This window comes from Pelodiscus sinensis, chromosome 1 (genome assembly GCF_049634645.1).
Source record: "Pelodiscus sinensis isolate JC-2024 chromosome 1, ASM4963464v1, whole genome shotgun sequence".
Taxonomy (NCBI): domain Eukaryota; kingdom Metazoa; phylum Chordata; order Testudines; family Trionychidae; genus Pelodiscus; species Pelodiscus sinensis.
In genome coordinates, this window is record NC_134711.1 from 151,483,825 (window position 1) to 151,498,950 (window position 15,126).

At 41.5% G+C, this 15,126-nt stretch overlaps 1 protein-coding gene and 1 long non-coding RNA gene across 2 annotated transcripts in view; one reads left to right on the forward strand and one right to left on the reverse strand.

Annotated features, from left to right (window-relative positions):
- The first annotated feature begins 488 nt into the window (after positions 1–488).
- On the forward strand, positions 489–6,587 carry LOC112547035 (uncharacterized). The gene is made up of 3 exons (XR_003090779.2): positions 489–676; positions 2,059–2,226; positions 6,197–6,587. It is a non-coding gene; the product is annotated as an uncharacterized LOC112547035 (long non-coding RNA).
- The window catches only part of IMPG2 (interphotoreceptor matrix proteoglycan 2), an 83,920-nt gene continuing 69,964 nt past the window's right edge, over positions 1,171–15,126 (reverse strand). Inside the window, exons 15-20 of the mRNA XM_075907641.1 lie at positions 14,661–14,880; positions 12,785–12,995; positions 10,592–10,780; positions 9,088–9,286; positions 6,495–6,574; positions 1,171–4,114 (exon numbers count right to left, since the gene is read on the reverse strand). Of these exons, the coding sequence (XP_075763756.1) occupies positions 4,102–4,114; positions 6,495–6,574; positions 9,088–9,286; positions 10,592–10,780; positions 12,785–12,995; positions 14,661–14,880 (912 nt within the window). The 3' untranslated portion in view covers positions 1,171–4,101. The remainder of the gene's footprint in view (positions 4,115–6,494; positions 6,575–9,087; positions 9,287–10,591; positions 10,781–12,784; positions 12,996–14,660; positions 14,881–15,126) is intronic.

The window sequence follows — 15,126 nt, forward strand, 5'->3', positions numbered from 1 at the left end:
ATGCCAACATTCCTGTTTGAGCCAGGGCTCTTGGGGATACAGGCTCCTTGCTGCTGAGCCAGGAAATGAAGGTAGTCAACTGGGAGCATGAATATCCTGAGATGAGCTTGTAGGCTGCATGGCTTGGGGACAGGCCTATCATATGTATTGCTGTGAGTATGAACTTCAGAGCTTCCATGCATCTGGGCCAACTGGCAGTGCCTGACTTCTGAAAAGGGGAGCCTGAAGTCCCCATGGAGGGGCTACCCCAGAGATTCAGACCTTAACAGCTCTGGCTCCTGCTGCTGAATGGAATGGAATAGCTGTGTGGAATCGATGAGCAGGTTAATTGCAGTCAGCCCCTGCCTGTCTTGGCCACATATTTTCTCACAGAATCACTAGGCATGGGTATTGCTCAGAGAAACTCTTTTGGGGATTTCTGGTCAGAGGCATTTCAACAATGTTTCAATCTGACTAATTTTGAAATTTCTCATGTATTGGAAATAGTGAGTCTCAGTTGTGCTGACTTGTTTTCTCCCTTCCCCCATCAAGCTGCTCACAGCTGCAGGCGCAACAGGAGCATAAGCAGCTTTCTATGGCTGGATTAAAGATCTTGTCTACACACCCTCTCCTCATGTTTGCACAGAGGAGTAGGAGGCTGAAGAGCAGACTCTGAACTCCCTGCAGACTGAAATCGGTGAGTTTTTATTTCATAGCAACACGTTATAATGGTGTCTGACACCTGTAAATGATAGGATAAATAAAAGCTAGTGAGGCTATTCATTATGCCTTTTTTTACAAGCTGGCAAATGGTATGAATTCATCTGACTTATTTTAATGACTCACGGTCACCTAAGAAACACTTTTGCCCTGATTTCTCACAAATCAGAAATCCCTAAAGGGTTTTGTTTGCTATTCTTCTGGTTCAAAGAACAAAATCGGAAAGAACTGTACACTTCCCAGATGTCAGGCTAATATAGTGCCACAAATCACTGTGAACTATACTTGGCATTTTTATTAACAAATGAGTTTAACAGTTCAACTAGATTTATTAAAAACCTGTTCCAAGTAGTGCAAATGTTCAGTTACATCTTCATAATATTAAATGTCCTTGCCATTCCATCCCATTATGTCATCTTAGTCTCCACATCAATTTTAAAAACTAGTCAAGATTGTGATGGGGGAGAGAGAAATAAACAGACACCTTCTTGAAACAAAAACATTTATTGCAGTGAAAATAAGACACGATTACATACAAAAAGAAAAATATACCCTGTATGTACAATGAAATGGCTCTTCTAGGCTAGGGCAAAATAGGACTAGATAGGACTACTAGGCAGCTTTAACTAAAGATGGGCTTTGACTGCAAGATTCAGTTCCTAATCTCAACCCCTAACGATGCAATTTTGTTTCAGATGGCTATATGACAGGGATTTTCCACCACGACATTTAGATCCAGCTTTAGGTTCAAATTTCAAAAACACGCCCGCCTCCCATTGAATACTTTTTAATACTGAACAGATCTGGACTTGACAGCAATCTCTTATTTTACCTGAAGCATAGATTGTCAGTACAGCACACAGGAAGGCATGAAGCCCTGAGGTTGAGGGGAGTGGTTTATTCTCAGAGCACCATATTGAAAATGCACTTTATATCAGAATAATTTTGGAGTCATATTCTTCTTTATAACCCAAGGGCAGGGTACTATGCCAAGGTAATGTAAAAATTTAACTTTGTAGACAGCTGACTCTACTGTTCTCCTCAACTAGACTGGATTACAAGGGCCCAAAACAGAAGATGAAGATTGGTGTAACATAAGGGCATCCCAGCTGTGCCCCTTTGGCCTGCTTCACCAATTGCAGGGGCAGGGGGAATCTTCCCACTGTTTCTACAGTGCCAAAGAATCATGTTTGCAATAGGTCCATGCAAGTTATCTTTGAGAGGCTGATTGCACAGACAGGGCAGTACTCAATGATCACACTACTTCATAAGATCTGGTTTGTTGATTATAGCATTTTGAAGCCGCACCCAATTATTGATCATTGGCTCATAAGAGTTGATTTCCTGCTTGACACTTAGGCCATGAATCTTTACCCCTGGTATTGAAATGGAGAAGAATAACCCACCAACCTGGTGAAGTATCCTCCCAGACCAGCTGAGGATTGCTGAAAGAACATGTGGAAGAAGCGTTTTTCTTTCATAGGAATCTCTCCCATCTTAGACAGCTGGACTGAACAAATTTGGGAAGTAAGTAGTCTTGCCTTGATTAAATCAATGTGCATTGGAAAAGTGGTGATGAGAGGTTTGTTGGCACTAGTTGACCATCTTGGTTAAATTAGCTTCATTGCTCAGGCGGAAAAAATGTTCCTGATCAGCATTAAATATAAAAGATCTAAACATCTCGGGCTATGTCTAGACTATAGGACTTTATCACAAAAAGGTACACAAATTGTGCTCTGCAATTTGCGTACCTTTTCCCAATATTTTTTTCAGAAGTGGCTTTTCCAAAATTTGGCCTGTTTATACTGAACCAAATGTTGGAAAAAAACCCTCTTTCATGGGAGGAGTAAGACAGGGCTTCTGAAAGAGCGCATTTGCTCTTCCACTTTTTTTTTTTTTGGCAGAAGAGCAGACACGTTCCCCTAGACCCCATAGTTTAGACATGCCTCCAACTCAGAGCCTTACAGATCTAGATACAAATTTCATGCTGGCTCCCTTGATTTGAATAGACCATGCCAAACCTGCACAAGCTTTGACAGTTCAAAATACAGGTCCAAATCTGCATCGGAAGCACATCTTTTCACATACTTGTTCTTATTAACAATTTTTTTATTTCTAAGTAATTAAATCTGGAAAGTAGGTAAAAATCTTAACATTTGGTTTCCACTAAGCCAGAAGTGGGGTTCCCTTTTTCCCCATTAGAGATTGCAGAGATCAGAAACTGGGTAAGCAAAATGAGGACAGGTAAATGGTATACTATCTTACTCAAATAGGGAGGTAAAGGGGGCCTGATTTGGAAATAGAGCTTGTGGTTGACTAGTACATTATTCAAGTGATAGTATTCTAATATGTCAGCTGGATTTTATCTGATGGGGGCATACAATGCTAAGAAGAGAAAATCAGTGCTGAAGGAATAAACAATGGTGTGAAATTAAGTACAATAAGTAGTACAATTAAGCCCTTATGAAAATAACCAAACATAGGGAATACAATAACTGTACAGTAAATAACACATTCATTATTCTACAGAAGCACAAATAAAAAGTAACTATATTTAAAATGTTAAGAGGATAAAAATAGCTGCTGTTCTATAAAAATTTGAGGGTAGGGGTTAGCCCTTGTTTGTCCCAGATTACCAGTTGTACAGGAGAACACACACTCATTCTAATATTTCTTGTGTTAGCAACCCCTAAGCCCTGCACCATCTCCCTCAAGGATTGCCTTGCAAAGAGACATGAGCTTTGCCATGAGAGCTGCAAGCTGAACATTATGCTGTATGTGACTGCTTATTTATTTTAATCAATAAGCAACAAAAAGGGGTAAGTCATCCAGCCATACATAACGAACTTCTCTATCTAGATAACAAAACATTTTCTCTGGGATCATTATTGGGCCATATCAAAATAATGCTGCTATCACTTGAGCAGAGCCAGTCTCGTCCTACAAACCTCTCACCAGGAACCCAAATATTCTCCCCTCCTCCACTAATACTTTACTTTTGAAACCTCTAAACAGTGGGGAGGGGGGAGGGGAGAGAAATACCAGAGTAACATTAAAAATCTGTATTTTATTTCTTTGTATACCGAGCAAAAAAATCTTCATGCAATGAGAAAATACATGCACAAACTTTCAAAGTCCAGGGCAGGAAATGCTTTTTCCCTTATTAAAAGTAAGTGAACTTTCATGACCTCTGGTCACTCTCATAACTGCATTGAGAAAAGCCAAAGATAGTAAGAAACATTCCTACAGTTAACCATTCATTTAGAAAATATCCAACCAGCAACGTTTTAAGATCCATATAGTGTAAATACTGTAAGTAATTGCAGTTATGTCTGTGCCCTGTTTACTTGAGCAACAAGGTCATCTTCCTCTTCTTCCATAAAACTGGTTTCAGATTTTTTTTTAAAGCAGTTTCCTGAAATGAGAAAAATAGGCAGGTAGAGACTACATTCTTCTGTGGGCTTTGTTTTAAAGCTTGTAAAAAGGGTTGCCCAATTACTTTCCAGTTGAGGGAAATTTAAGATGTTCATTTTAAATAAGTGCCACCGTTATTCTCATTTAAACAAATTACTGCATTTGAAATGCCTGACTTGTTAAGTCTCACAACATTTTACAGTGGACAGATCTTTAATCTATTCCCCTGAAACATTTTATTCCAATCTTCTTGAATAACAAGCAGCTATAGAAATTCCTAGGAGTATAACTGCTTAAATAATTTTTCATTATAAGCCCACTTATGTGTTTAACTACACAAATTAGAAATCTGTTGTAGATTAAGGATTTCTGGACATGTATTGCAGGTGAAAAATTCATGTAGAACTAAGTTCCATTGCAAGTTTAAGGGTAGTAGTAGATTATCAGTGTATCACTTGTCCTCCTAGAATTTCCACAGTTGTAGCATGTGTTACCTACTAGGGGTATTAAATTTAGTTTAATCAAGTAGTCAATGTGTTTTCCAGATGATTCCTGTCTCCCCTTCCGCCTCCAGAGGCAGTACTGGGGGGAACCAGCTTTTAAGCCAGCTCCCCTCCGTGCCAGCGCCTGTTCCCCCACTTGCTGCTGCCGATAGAGGCAGCAAGTGGTGGGGGAGCAACTAGTTGAGGGACTAGTGGACTAATTGCTTACATCCCTATTATCTACTAGTTTTTGTTATGGGCAGAAATATTATTTAGAACACCATTTATAAAAACTTTAAAATACATTTAGCATGAGTTAAAGATAGGAATCGGGAGGCTGTTTGCTTTCAGCTGATTCTAGCAAATAGAATTTCCACAGGCAAGCTTTGATGGATGCTTTGAGTCTTATGTCTGGGAAGCTGTAGCAACTGAGCTTATCCATTAATATGGCAGGCTTGTAATTTTATTGCACCCACAATTATAGATAACACTCTTTGCCAGTGACTATTGGCTTGGTTCATTACAGTGTTGAATGTGAAGAATTCAAAGAGGACAAACTGGTAAGATTTGCTTGTCTGACAGTTTTCAAATACCAATTTTGAAGAGAAACCTACTGAATATTAACAAATTTTGAACAGATACTGAAAAGGCTCTGTTAACCTGTGTTTTATGAAACAGGCTATTTCATGTCCAATACCTCTCTGCTAACAATTCACTTCTGTTGTTTGATCTACCTTTTTTCCCCCCCGAGGTGACTAAAGCTTTTGGGTGCCGTGCTCCCAAAATCACTACCCAAACTAAAAAAATTTGACTTTGTGCAGTTACAGGCAAGAAGTTTTGACTTTGCCATTCCCTTTCCATGAAGAATTTCTGCCTCCAACAGTTGTTTTTCTAGGAGTCTCAACCTTTGACATCTCAGGAAATTGCTGTTCAAAGTATGCTGCTGAACTATAAGGAAATTCTTTCCTGATCCACATACACAGATCAAATCACTGTTGTACAGTTGCTGCAAACCAGTTCAACGGGTATTATGCATAATGTGATCTGTAGTGTAGGTCAATAATTAGTATTTTACCCTGAAACAGCAAGTATATTGTTAATCTCATCATTTCTTCTTAGGAATAAAAACAAACTTTTGAAGCTATTTGTTTGTCGAGGACTATTCCCCGACAGAGTACACTATATTCATTACTTTAGACACAAGGTTTCACATACTCTGTTGACCCATTCCCCCCCACAAGTAGCCATGGTTAACAAATCAATAAAGCATGCTCTATTCATAAATAATAAATTGCTGGTTACTGAAAGATGCTTCGGTGAAACATTATGAACATAGAAAAGAACTAGTTGTGCCTAATTTAAAGATGGCTTTTGAATTACAGTATTAGTATCACTTTTAGTGTCATCTATTTGTACCTTATAAGATGATTGATTAGAGTAATTCAAGTAGATACTAGCAAAACATTACAATAGTTCAATGCCAATACTTATTTACTAAATCTAAGAAAAATAAAATAGGAACACTTAGTCCTTTTGTACAGTGTTAACATGTTTAATAGCATGTATGGACATTAAATCTTCATCTTGCCAACCTTATTCAGGCAAGATTCTCACTGCAATCAATGGGAATGTAGCTTGAAAAGGGAGAGTGGGTCAAGTGTAACGAGCTACACCACTTGGAGGTGAATGGATCTTCATCATCATCCCCAGCTTTGAGAAGAGGAAACTGGGCCACGTGTGTAGTGACATGTCTAAAGTCCCCAGGAAACCAAACTAATTCCCATTTCTCTACCCCACTGAGCAGCCTGCCTTGCTTTAAAAGGAGACAGTCACAGGAAATATAACAAAAAACACATGGAAACCTGCTAAGATGTTACTGCGAGAACACATTTTACTTACATTTGATGTTGTCTGACAAACTCTGCAAATTGCCGATCTTTGGCGTAAAGCTCTATAATCCGTATTCTGTCCTGGATTTCCTGTAATACAAAATATGCAATAATAGTAGAAGAACCAAAATAAATACTGTGAAGTATTATACAGAAAACTGAGTTTTACTCCACCTTACAAGTGGCTGAGCACATTTTTATAAATTGAGCATGTGTAGAATTCAGTATAATTTGCAGAACACTGTAAAAAGGAGTCTAGTAATTCTTGTTATCATTGGACCAACTCTTCAAAATTAGTGCATGTTTGCTAATATGTACAGAAGCTATCCATACAGTTTTAGTAAAATCAAGAGATTATGAATGGACAAAATGACATAGCAAAATCTTTTATCCTCAAAAGAGGGCACCTGTATATGTTCACACAAAGAAAATGTCCAATAATTGGGATCGGAGTCTAATCTTTACCTCAAGCTGAACCTCTCTAGTATCGCACCCTCAGGACCCTCACCCTCTGCAGAGAATTTCCTGATCCATGGGTGGTCAATATTGTCTATCAACATTATCAACACTTCTACTACTTACTTGGCTCTTAGAGAACATTTAGGAGTAAATTAGAGCTAAATAACAGCATGGAACACGGAAGACTTAGTGGCTATAAACAAACTTTTTGGGACTGCAGAAAACTTGGCCACACCTATGATAAGTGGACATCTGGCTAACTGAAATCATACCAGACCAGAGAGGTTCAATCTGTAAAACAATGTAGATTTCAGTGTAGTGACAGTGAGAGAACAATCATGTCCTACAGTGATAGAGACTACAGGAATGACAACTATAGTTTATACAAAGCACTGAGGTACTATTAAAAATACAGCTAAAAAAACCTTCACGACTATTGGTCACTGAAAGAATATTCCATTAGATATGCTACTTTAGACAAGACACAAACAGCTCTTTTTGTGGTATATATTTGCTTATAGTTGGTCAACACAACTGGTAAGCCAAGATGATGCTAAAAATGGCTGTAGCATTATAATTTAAGTCATCTATAGATTTAAAAACTGGTGGAAATTAACATTAATTTTACTCATTTAAACATTGAATAGCTAAAGGCCTCAACCATGACATAGGCCTCCAGAATAACATCCTTCCTGGGGCCTGCTCTCTCCCACATTTAAGATCTATTACTGTTCTGGAGCACCTTTTGAGATGAACATTTGACACAGGGGAGTCAGTATCATTTCCATCTTAGACCTCATTTCCTGATCTGTACAATAGCAACAGTGTGGTTTGCTCAAGGCTTCATCACTAGATTGTTGACACAAATTAGACTAAAAGCCTCATTTGCAGACCCCCAGACTAGCATCCTAGCTGTGGGATACATTTTGCCGTCTACACACTGATGTGGAAATAGGACAATGCTCCCAAACTCGGCAGCAGATTCTAGTAAGAAATAAAGATTTAGAAGAATGTGTGTACCCTTGGAGGAGATATTCTAGCTATACAAATATAATATATGGAGATATACCTATCTCATAGAGATGGAAGGGACCTTGCGAGATCATTCAGTCAAGTCCCCTGCCCTCATGGCAGGACCAAGTACCATCCTTATCAGATTTGCCCTAGATCCCTAAATGGCCCCCTCAAGGATTGAGCGCTCAACCCTGGGTTTAGCAGGCCAATGCTCAAACCACTGAGCTATCCCTCCCCCTATAGGACAACTCTTAAAAGGGGCACTGCTTCCTCCAGGGATAAAAACAAATGGCTTTTTGGGAGGACACCAACTTGCAGAGCTGTCCTGTTCACAGGACAGTTTGGGGTGACTGCCACAAGTGCTGCATTCTGGGGGGCCCTGTGGCAGCTGCCTCAAATGTCCTATGAATGGGGTCCTGTGTGGTCCGGGGGATCACCTGGGGGCCTGGTGTGGGGAAGCATAGGGGTGGCCCCTCTCCCACGCTCACTGAGGTGGTAGGAGCCTGAGCAACTTGGCAGACTTCTCCACCATCTCCTTCCAGCATTCTGAGCTCTGTTTCAACCTGGCAGCAGGAAGCAGAGCACGGCAGGCTGCCGGGCCACTCCCACCACTCCAGTGAGTGCAGGGGGGCACGGGCAACCCCTGCTGCTCCCTCACGCTGGCCCTTCTAGTAATTCCCCTGCTCATGTTGCTCAGAGAGAGGGGATTTAGGACAAGGGGCAAAGAAGAGGTAGGACAAGGGGCAGGGCTTAGGGGAAGGAGTGGAGCAGAGGTGGGGAAGGGCCTGCAGCAGGGGGCTGCCCTAGGGCCTGTGCCCCCCGAGGGACAGCCCTGTCAACTTGACAATTTTTTTTTAAGTTGTGTGCCTCTGGTAGGACAGGAGTATCTTTAGCTGTAAAAATACCCAAATATGTAAACATGCAGCTTCTTAACCATGTGAAATCTAGCTGTCTGTCTGTAGGCAAGAAGTCATCTCCTACATCTAGACAGGGTGCAGCCACAAGCCCCATACTTGTATTTTGAGCACAAGTGCTCAGGGAGTTTTACGACACCCAACAGGGTTTGGTTTTAGTCCCATGCCTGTGCTCACTACCTGGCACTGTGGGGAGCAAACTTCAAAGTCACCCACCTCCTTTGTGAGCTCACTATGCTCATAAATGTGCCTGATCTCTTCACTGCTGTAGTCCGTGGACGTCTCTGCACTGGTAGAGCTGTAGGAGGTGAGCTGTGGGTATCTCCGATAGTAGTGGCTGTATCCGGTAGTATCACTCTCATACATTGGGTTGTACTTCACTGCATTCTCAATGGAGGAGAGGCTATCCCCCTGCCTGTGAAAGAGGAAAACAAAGTACAGGTCAAGTATTGCAGTCTTTCAGTGTGCTCTTCAAAACCTGGATCAATAGATTGTCAGAGTATTTTAGGCAACAGCAGTCGAGTTCCATTCACGTTCCTCAGGATTATTGAGGCCAGAGGGGAAGTGAGCTTGTTGTCTTTGTAAACTACCAGTGCCTCCTTTTGGGGTAGACTGCTAGCTATGCTTAAAGCCATTGTATGGCCTCTGCTCACAAAAGAACGTTCTGACAGTCTGTTAGCTCATGACCAACATTCAGTTTCCAATTGTGAAGGGAACTTCAAAAAACTGTGATGAAGCAATTTTGAAGTCCTGGGATTTCTTTGACCATGTTCAATCTAGCTTCAGCCCTGAAAGTCAAAAAATCTAGGCAGGAGGTGATGATTGTTTCTCATATTGTTTCATGCAGTCTTGTATGCTGTTGGCACGTGCACTCCCTGGCAGGACAGAGTGTCTTGAGTGTTTCCATTACCTTCTCTAGAAGAAATCCCACAAAGTAGCTTTTGAGTAGTTGCTCACATGATCTTTGCTCATACAGATTCAGGGCAAACCCACCTCTCTTGTGCAGATGAAGCACTTAGTGAGGCAATATGGACTTGTGTCTCCGCACTATACTGATGACGTTCAGCACCATAGCCTCTGCTGCATCTGATCTGACTGGTGCGTTGGACATACTGACCCAGTGTTTTCCAACAAACTGGGCTTGGAGGAAAGCTAGCAGGATGAAGTTAAATCCTCACTTGTTAGCAGGTTAGAAATAGGGATGTAAAATTCCATGTAATTGGTTAAACATTATATTTAACCAGTTAACCAATTAAAAAGGAGGGGAGGGTGCTGTGACCAGGCTGGAACAGTCTTCCCTGCCCCATCTTGCTGAGGACAAGGGCTGCACCAGCCAGCCGGTTAGAGCAGCCCCTGTTGTAACATGCTGCTTTGGCCAGGCCCATCATGGAAAAGGGCTTCTCCAGCCAACCAGTGGCAGCAGACCCTGCCTGCAGTGGTGTGAGGCAGGGCTGAGCCTGCTACTGACAGGGTCTGCCCTGGTCGGCCTGTTGGAACAGCTTTCCGCCTGCTGTGGGCCCCGCAGAGTTTGAGCAAGTGGGGAGCTGCTGCAGTCCCTACATCCCGAATTAGAAAATCAATTGGAAGAAGTGGTGGAGATTATACCTTCAATCCTTGAGGGCATTCACCTTTTGTTACTCAAGTTTGTAATTTGGGAGTCATATTAGAGCCGTAGGCGGTGGGGTCAATAGTGCTCTAGAATATTAGATGGTCTACATACCCTAATGAGTCCTCAGAATCACTTTTGGAGTACTGGTCTCGCAGGGTCCTGGCCAGGAAGAAAATTACAGCAGATGCCACAAGAAGGAAGCCAGCCACTGAAGCAATTGCAATACCCACAACCAATGGCTCTGAGACATACTCTTCACAGTGCTCTCCTCTGTACCACCAGTTCTCACCTACACGACATCTGTAATCCCACATACCCGGGGAAAAAACCCACCAAGGAAACCGTTAAATACTAATACCAAGAGATTAATGGAAAAATAAGACATCTTTCTTCAGTATTTACTAAGCATTATACTTTTTGTTTCTCACATACCAGTTAAGGTTGTTTAAGAATTTTAATAGACCACAATTTAGCTAATATATTGGGATATCTTTTGTAGGAATTTTTAAATGCTGTTTATTATTGACAAAAGTGTGTGTGTTACAGATGATCTTACCTACACTTAAATTAAATTAAATGTGTAATGCAAATCTATGATTGAAAGATTAAGAACTGTTAATTTATAAGACATCTTTAAAATATATTTTAAATATTTTAAAGCTATAAGGGGGATATTTAATTTCTCTAATGTTGTTGGCTATTGTAACTCTTATTTGAGTAAAGCATGGATCCTAATTGCTGAGACCAAAATGCCTATTTGAAGGAGATTTTTTTTCTAGCTTAATTATTAGTGTGTTAATTTCCTTTTTCTTTCTTCTGCTACCCAATCCCTTTTGTTGAAATTCATGGCTTGTTTTTTAAAATACTGTAGTGGTTCCCCCAAAGACAATTAAATATTTTGAATATGTAGCTAATACAGAGCAACCCCACTAAAATAGTTAAGAGTTATACCAGTGTGAGATCAGAATCAGGCCTCAAGCCTCTGGTACCAAAAATGTATTAAATGTCCAGCCTTCATTGTCCTATTATTCATTTTGCTAGTCATTCTCAGTTCCCTGTATAATGGTGTAGGGTATCATGCCAGAATAGACTGCCTCTCAAAATAGACCAGTGTCTTTCAAAAATTGAAAAAAGAGCTGTTTATATTCTAGTATGTCTTTGTTTTGGTCTTTCATAATTTGGACCATTTTGATATTTGTTCATTTTGGTTTCCTTTAAATTGGGAGTACCATTTTTAACTCTAGTATATTTAATCTGCCTTACAAATTAAGGATGTAAAGGACTTGTCGACTATCACATAAGCAAATGCTTATCGGATAGTCAGTCAATTCATCGACTCCCCCCCCCCCCACCAACTTGCTGCCTCTATCATATGGAAGCAGCAAAGAGGGGAAGGGGAAGAGAGGGTACTTCAAAGCGGCAGTACCGCCCAGCTGAGCCAGGAATCAGCTGTGCAGTGCTGCCCCTTTAAAACCTCCTAGGCATTTCAAAAGGGCAGCCACCGTACAGCCAAGCCCCAGATCAGCTGTGTGGTGCTACCCCTTTAAAACACTGCTTCGGTGTTTCAGAGAGGCAGCGCCGCACAGCTGAACCCCGGATCAGCTATATACGCTGCCCCTTTGAAACGCAGAATTGAAATTCAAAGGGAAGTGCCGTGGAGCCTGGGGTCAGCTGGGGACTCCCAGCTCACCCTGGGTACCGCGCGGCATTTCCGCAGAACCCGGGGTCAGCTGGGCTCTGCACGACATGCAGCACAGCATGCAACCCTGGGTCAGCAAGGGACTCTGAGTCCCCTGCTGACCCCGGGCTCCATGAGGGCGCTGTGGCTTTGAAATGCACAAGAGCTCCTGCTGGGGACTCTTGTACATTTCAAAGCTGGCCCCTGTGCAGCCCGACTCAGCAGGACTTCCCCCTGGCTGCAAGCGGAGTTCCACATTCCTCCTTTGAAATGTACAAGAGCCCCCACTGGGGCTCTTGTACATTTCAAAGGAGGAATGTGGAAGTGCCTATCAACTACTCGACTAGTCAATTAACCGCAATTTAACATCCTTATTACAAATCTGAAGTTTGTAAAAGAATCAAGGAACTGGACTTTCTTGATAATGTGTTTTACCACATGAATACATCAAATAATGTCTTGAGTGTTATTATTAGGAACCTCTATCATTACACTCAACACAATGCCTTGTGGGTGTAGAGTTTTGTTTCTTGTTTTGGGATTTTTGGGGAAGGGGCTATAGAATAGGTAAAGCAAAAGTTTGTACTTCCTGTTTGTGAAAGATACGAAGACAAAGGATAACATACCTACATATGGCCCCTTGTCCTGGGATTATGTCGCACTTCCCATCATTTTGGCAAAAATCTGGTTGTAGGTCACATATGCTATTACAAGGCAATCCTTCAATGCTTAGATAGCCAGGATAACACACACACTCAGCCTCACCACTCCAGCGATTTACTAAGCATTCAGAGAACTCATTGCAGGCCTGGAACTTGCAAGGATCGGCTTGATCTCCTGACAACAGAGACATGCAGAGAGTGGAGGTAAGAGAGTGAATAGTTTTAGCTACCTGCTCTGCTCTAGGTCAATGCGCATTACCACCTACCGTGGTGAAAACTAACCCAGGAGATCATTTAAGACTCCCAGTCATTGTTAGTACAACTATAGCTCTTCTAATGCATAGATTTCTAAGAGCTCTGCAAAAGAAAGTCAGTGGTGTCAACCTCTTTGTACCCTATTTTCCCATCTGTACTACAGGGATAATAAGTGACTTACTTAAGGCCATACAGTCAATCAGTGGGACAGCAGAGCATAGAATGTAGGTCTCCTGTCCCTTATTTTTGGTTCTCTACCCACAGGCCTATGCTGCTTCTTTCATGCTTTCTATCATTAAAACTTTTGCCATTTCTCCAAGTTACTTTTTATTTAAAATATGGCTGATCTCCAGCCCTATCCACAATAGAAGAGCCACACTACAGGCCCTGAGGAGAGCACAGTGAGGTTTGCCTGCATTCATGCAGTACACACAGTGTGCTAGCTAATGTGTGCACACAGATGTAAAATGACATGATTTAATTTGGTTAGAAAACTTCAGTATTGATTTTTAAACTGCCCTTTTCTAATCATCTCTCCCACTTTCTGTTGGAGGACAAGCTACATCAACGCAGGAGTCACCATTTGCCAACACATCTCACAGTTATTTCCTGTTTTTTTAAGTATAAGGAAAATATTTCTCAGTTGCCAATCTATGCTAATTGTTGGCAAATGCTGCCTCTTTAATTGCAAGGGGGGATCTTGTTTTCCTACAAATCTCTCTGGAAATGGAGGAATAGAAAAATACAAAACAGATTCCTCTCCTCCCTTCCTTAACCAGAGGAATTAATTACAGAAAGGTCTCTTCCATGATTACTGAGATCAGAACTGGAATTCTAGAGTAAAGATGCATCCTCTTTTGGGCATTAAAGACTCAAGAATGACCAGAAGATAAGAGTCCAGTTTGGAGTCCGTTTTTAGCTTATGTAATATTAGGTGACCTAAGGAGTCAGGCTAATTAACACGTTTGGTACAGTGAACTTGGAGCAGCTGCCAGGATATTAACCCTAGCTATACTGAGCACTTAGCAGTAAGTTGTTCCCATGACTCAACATCATATTCTAACATGAAGCAATTTCCCAGTATACTTATGTCCTTAAATGGGTTGTTTCTGGGAGGAAGGATTTTCCTGTCAACAAAGAGCTGCATGGAAGAGTCCAGCCAAATGGGGGAGCCAGGAACATGAGTATGCTGGAGCGGGTGAGGGAGTAGAGAGACAGTCAGGGTGGGAAGGTATCTGGGAAAACAAGAGCCAAATTCTATGTTCTAACCTTCCCTCTGTCTGCAACCCAGTGTGAAGTTGGTGGAGTTACACAGGATGTAGGTCAGCACCAAACGTGACCCCAAATTTCTCTAGGAGGCTGTAAAGTTTTGGTGAATCTTGGTTCCAACTTTGCCTTAATCTGCCCCTCTAAACAGATTGGTTTTCCCAGTTTTTAAAAAACTCTTAAGATGGAGCAGAATGGTGGGTGCACTTCTCTAAGGATCTGAGACACTGAGAAAGTCAGCTCAGTTTCTCAACCCTGAGCTTATTTGATATGGCAGGTACTACTTAATGAACTGGCAGCATCCTCATAGTGTCATTACCTGATTCCACATCCAGGGAGTACTTGTCAATGGCCAAGTTCATGGTCTGGTAGGCAGTGTTGCAGAAGTCTTCCAGAATTATATAGACAGCATTAGTGACATTGCGAGGCACAGGTTTTTGAAACTTCATTCGGCTGTTTACCACAATGCTGCCATTCCTGAAGTTCAGGATTTCAAGATTCTGGAAACCTGTTAGATTGGACTGGAGGTAGGGAACCAGCTGCAGTGTGGGAAACACAATGATATCTGTGCTGAGAGATAAATCCAGTGATGGAAGATCTATTGCTGAATTGACGGTCCAGGTCAACTCTGCAGCTATTACATCAAACTGACTAGCTATTTTGTACAAATTAAATTTTAAAAAGGTGTCAAAACTGTATCCGGCTGAAGCCCATACAGCCCATATGCAGCTTGTCTGAGAGATTCACATAATTTCCATAAAATAGAGCAAATCACAGCAGGCTTC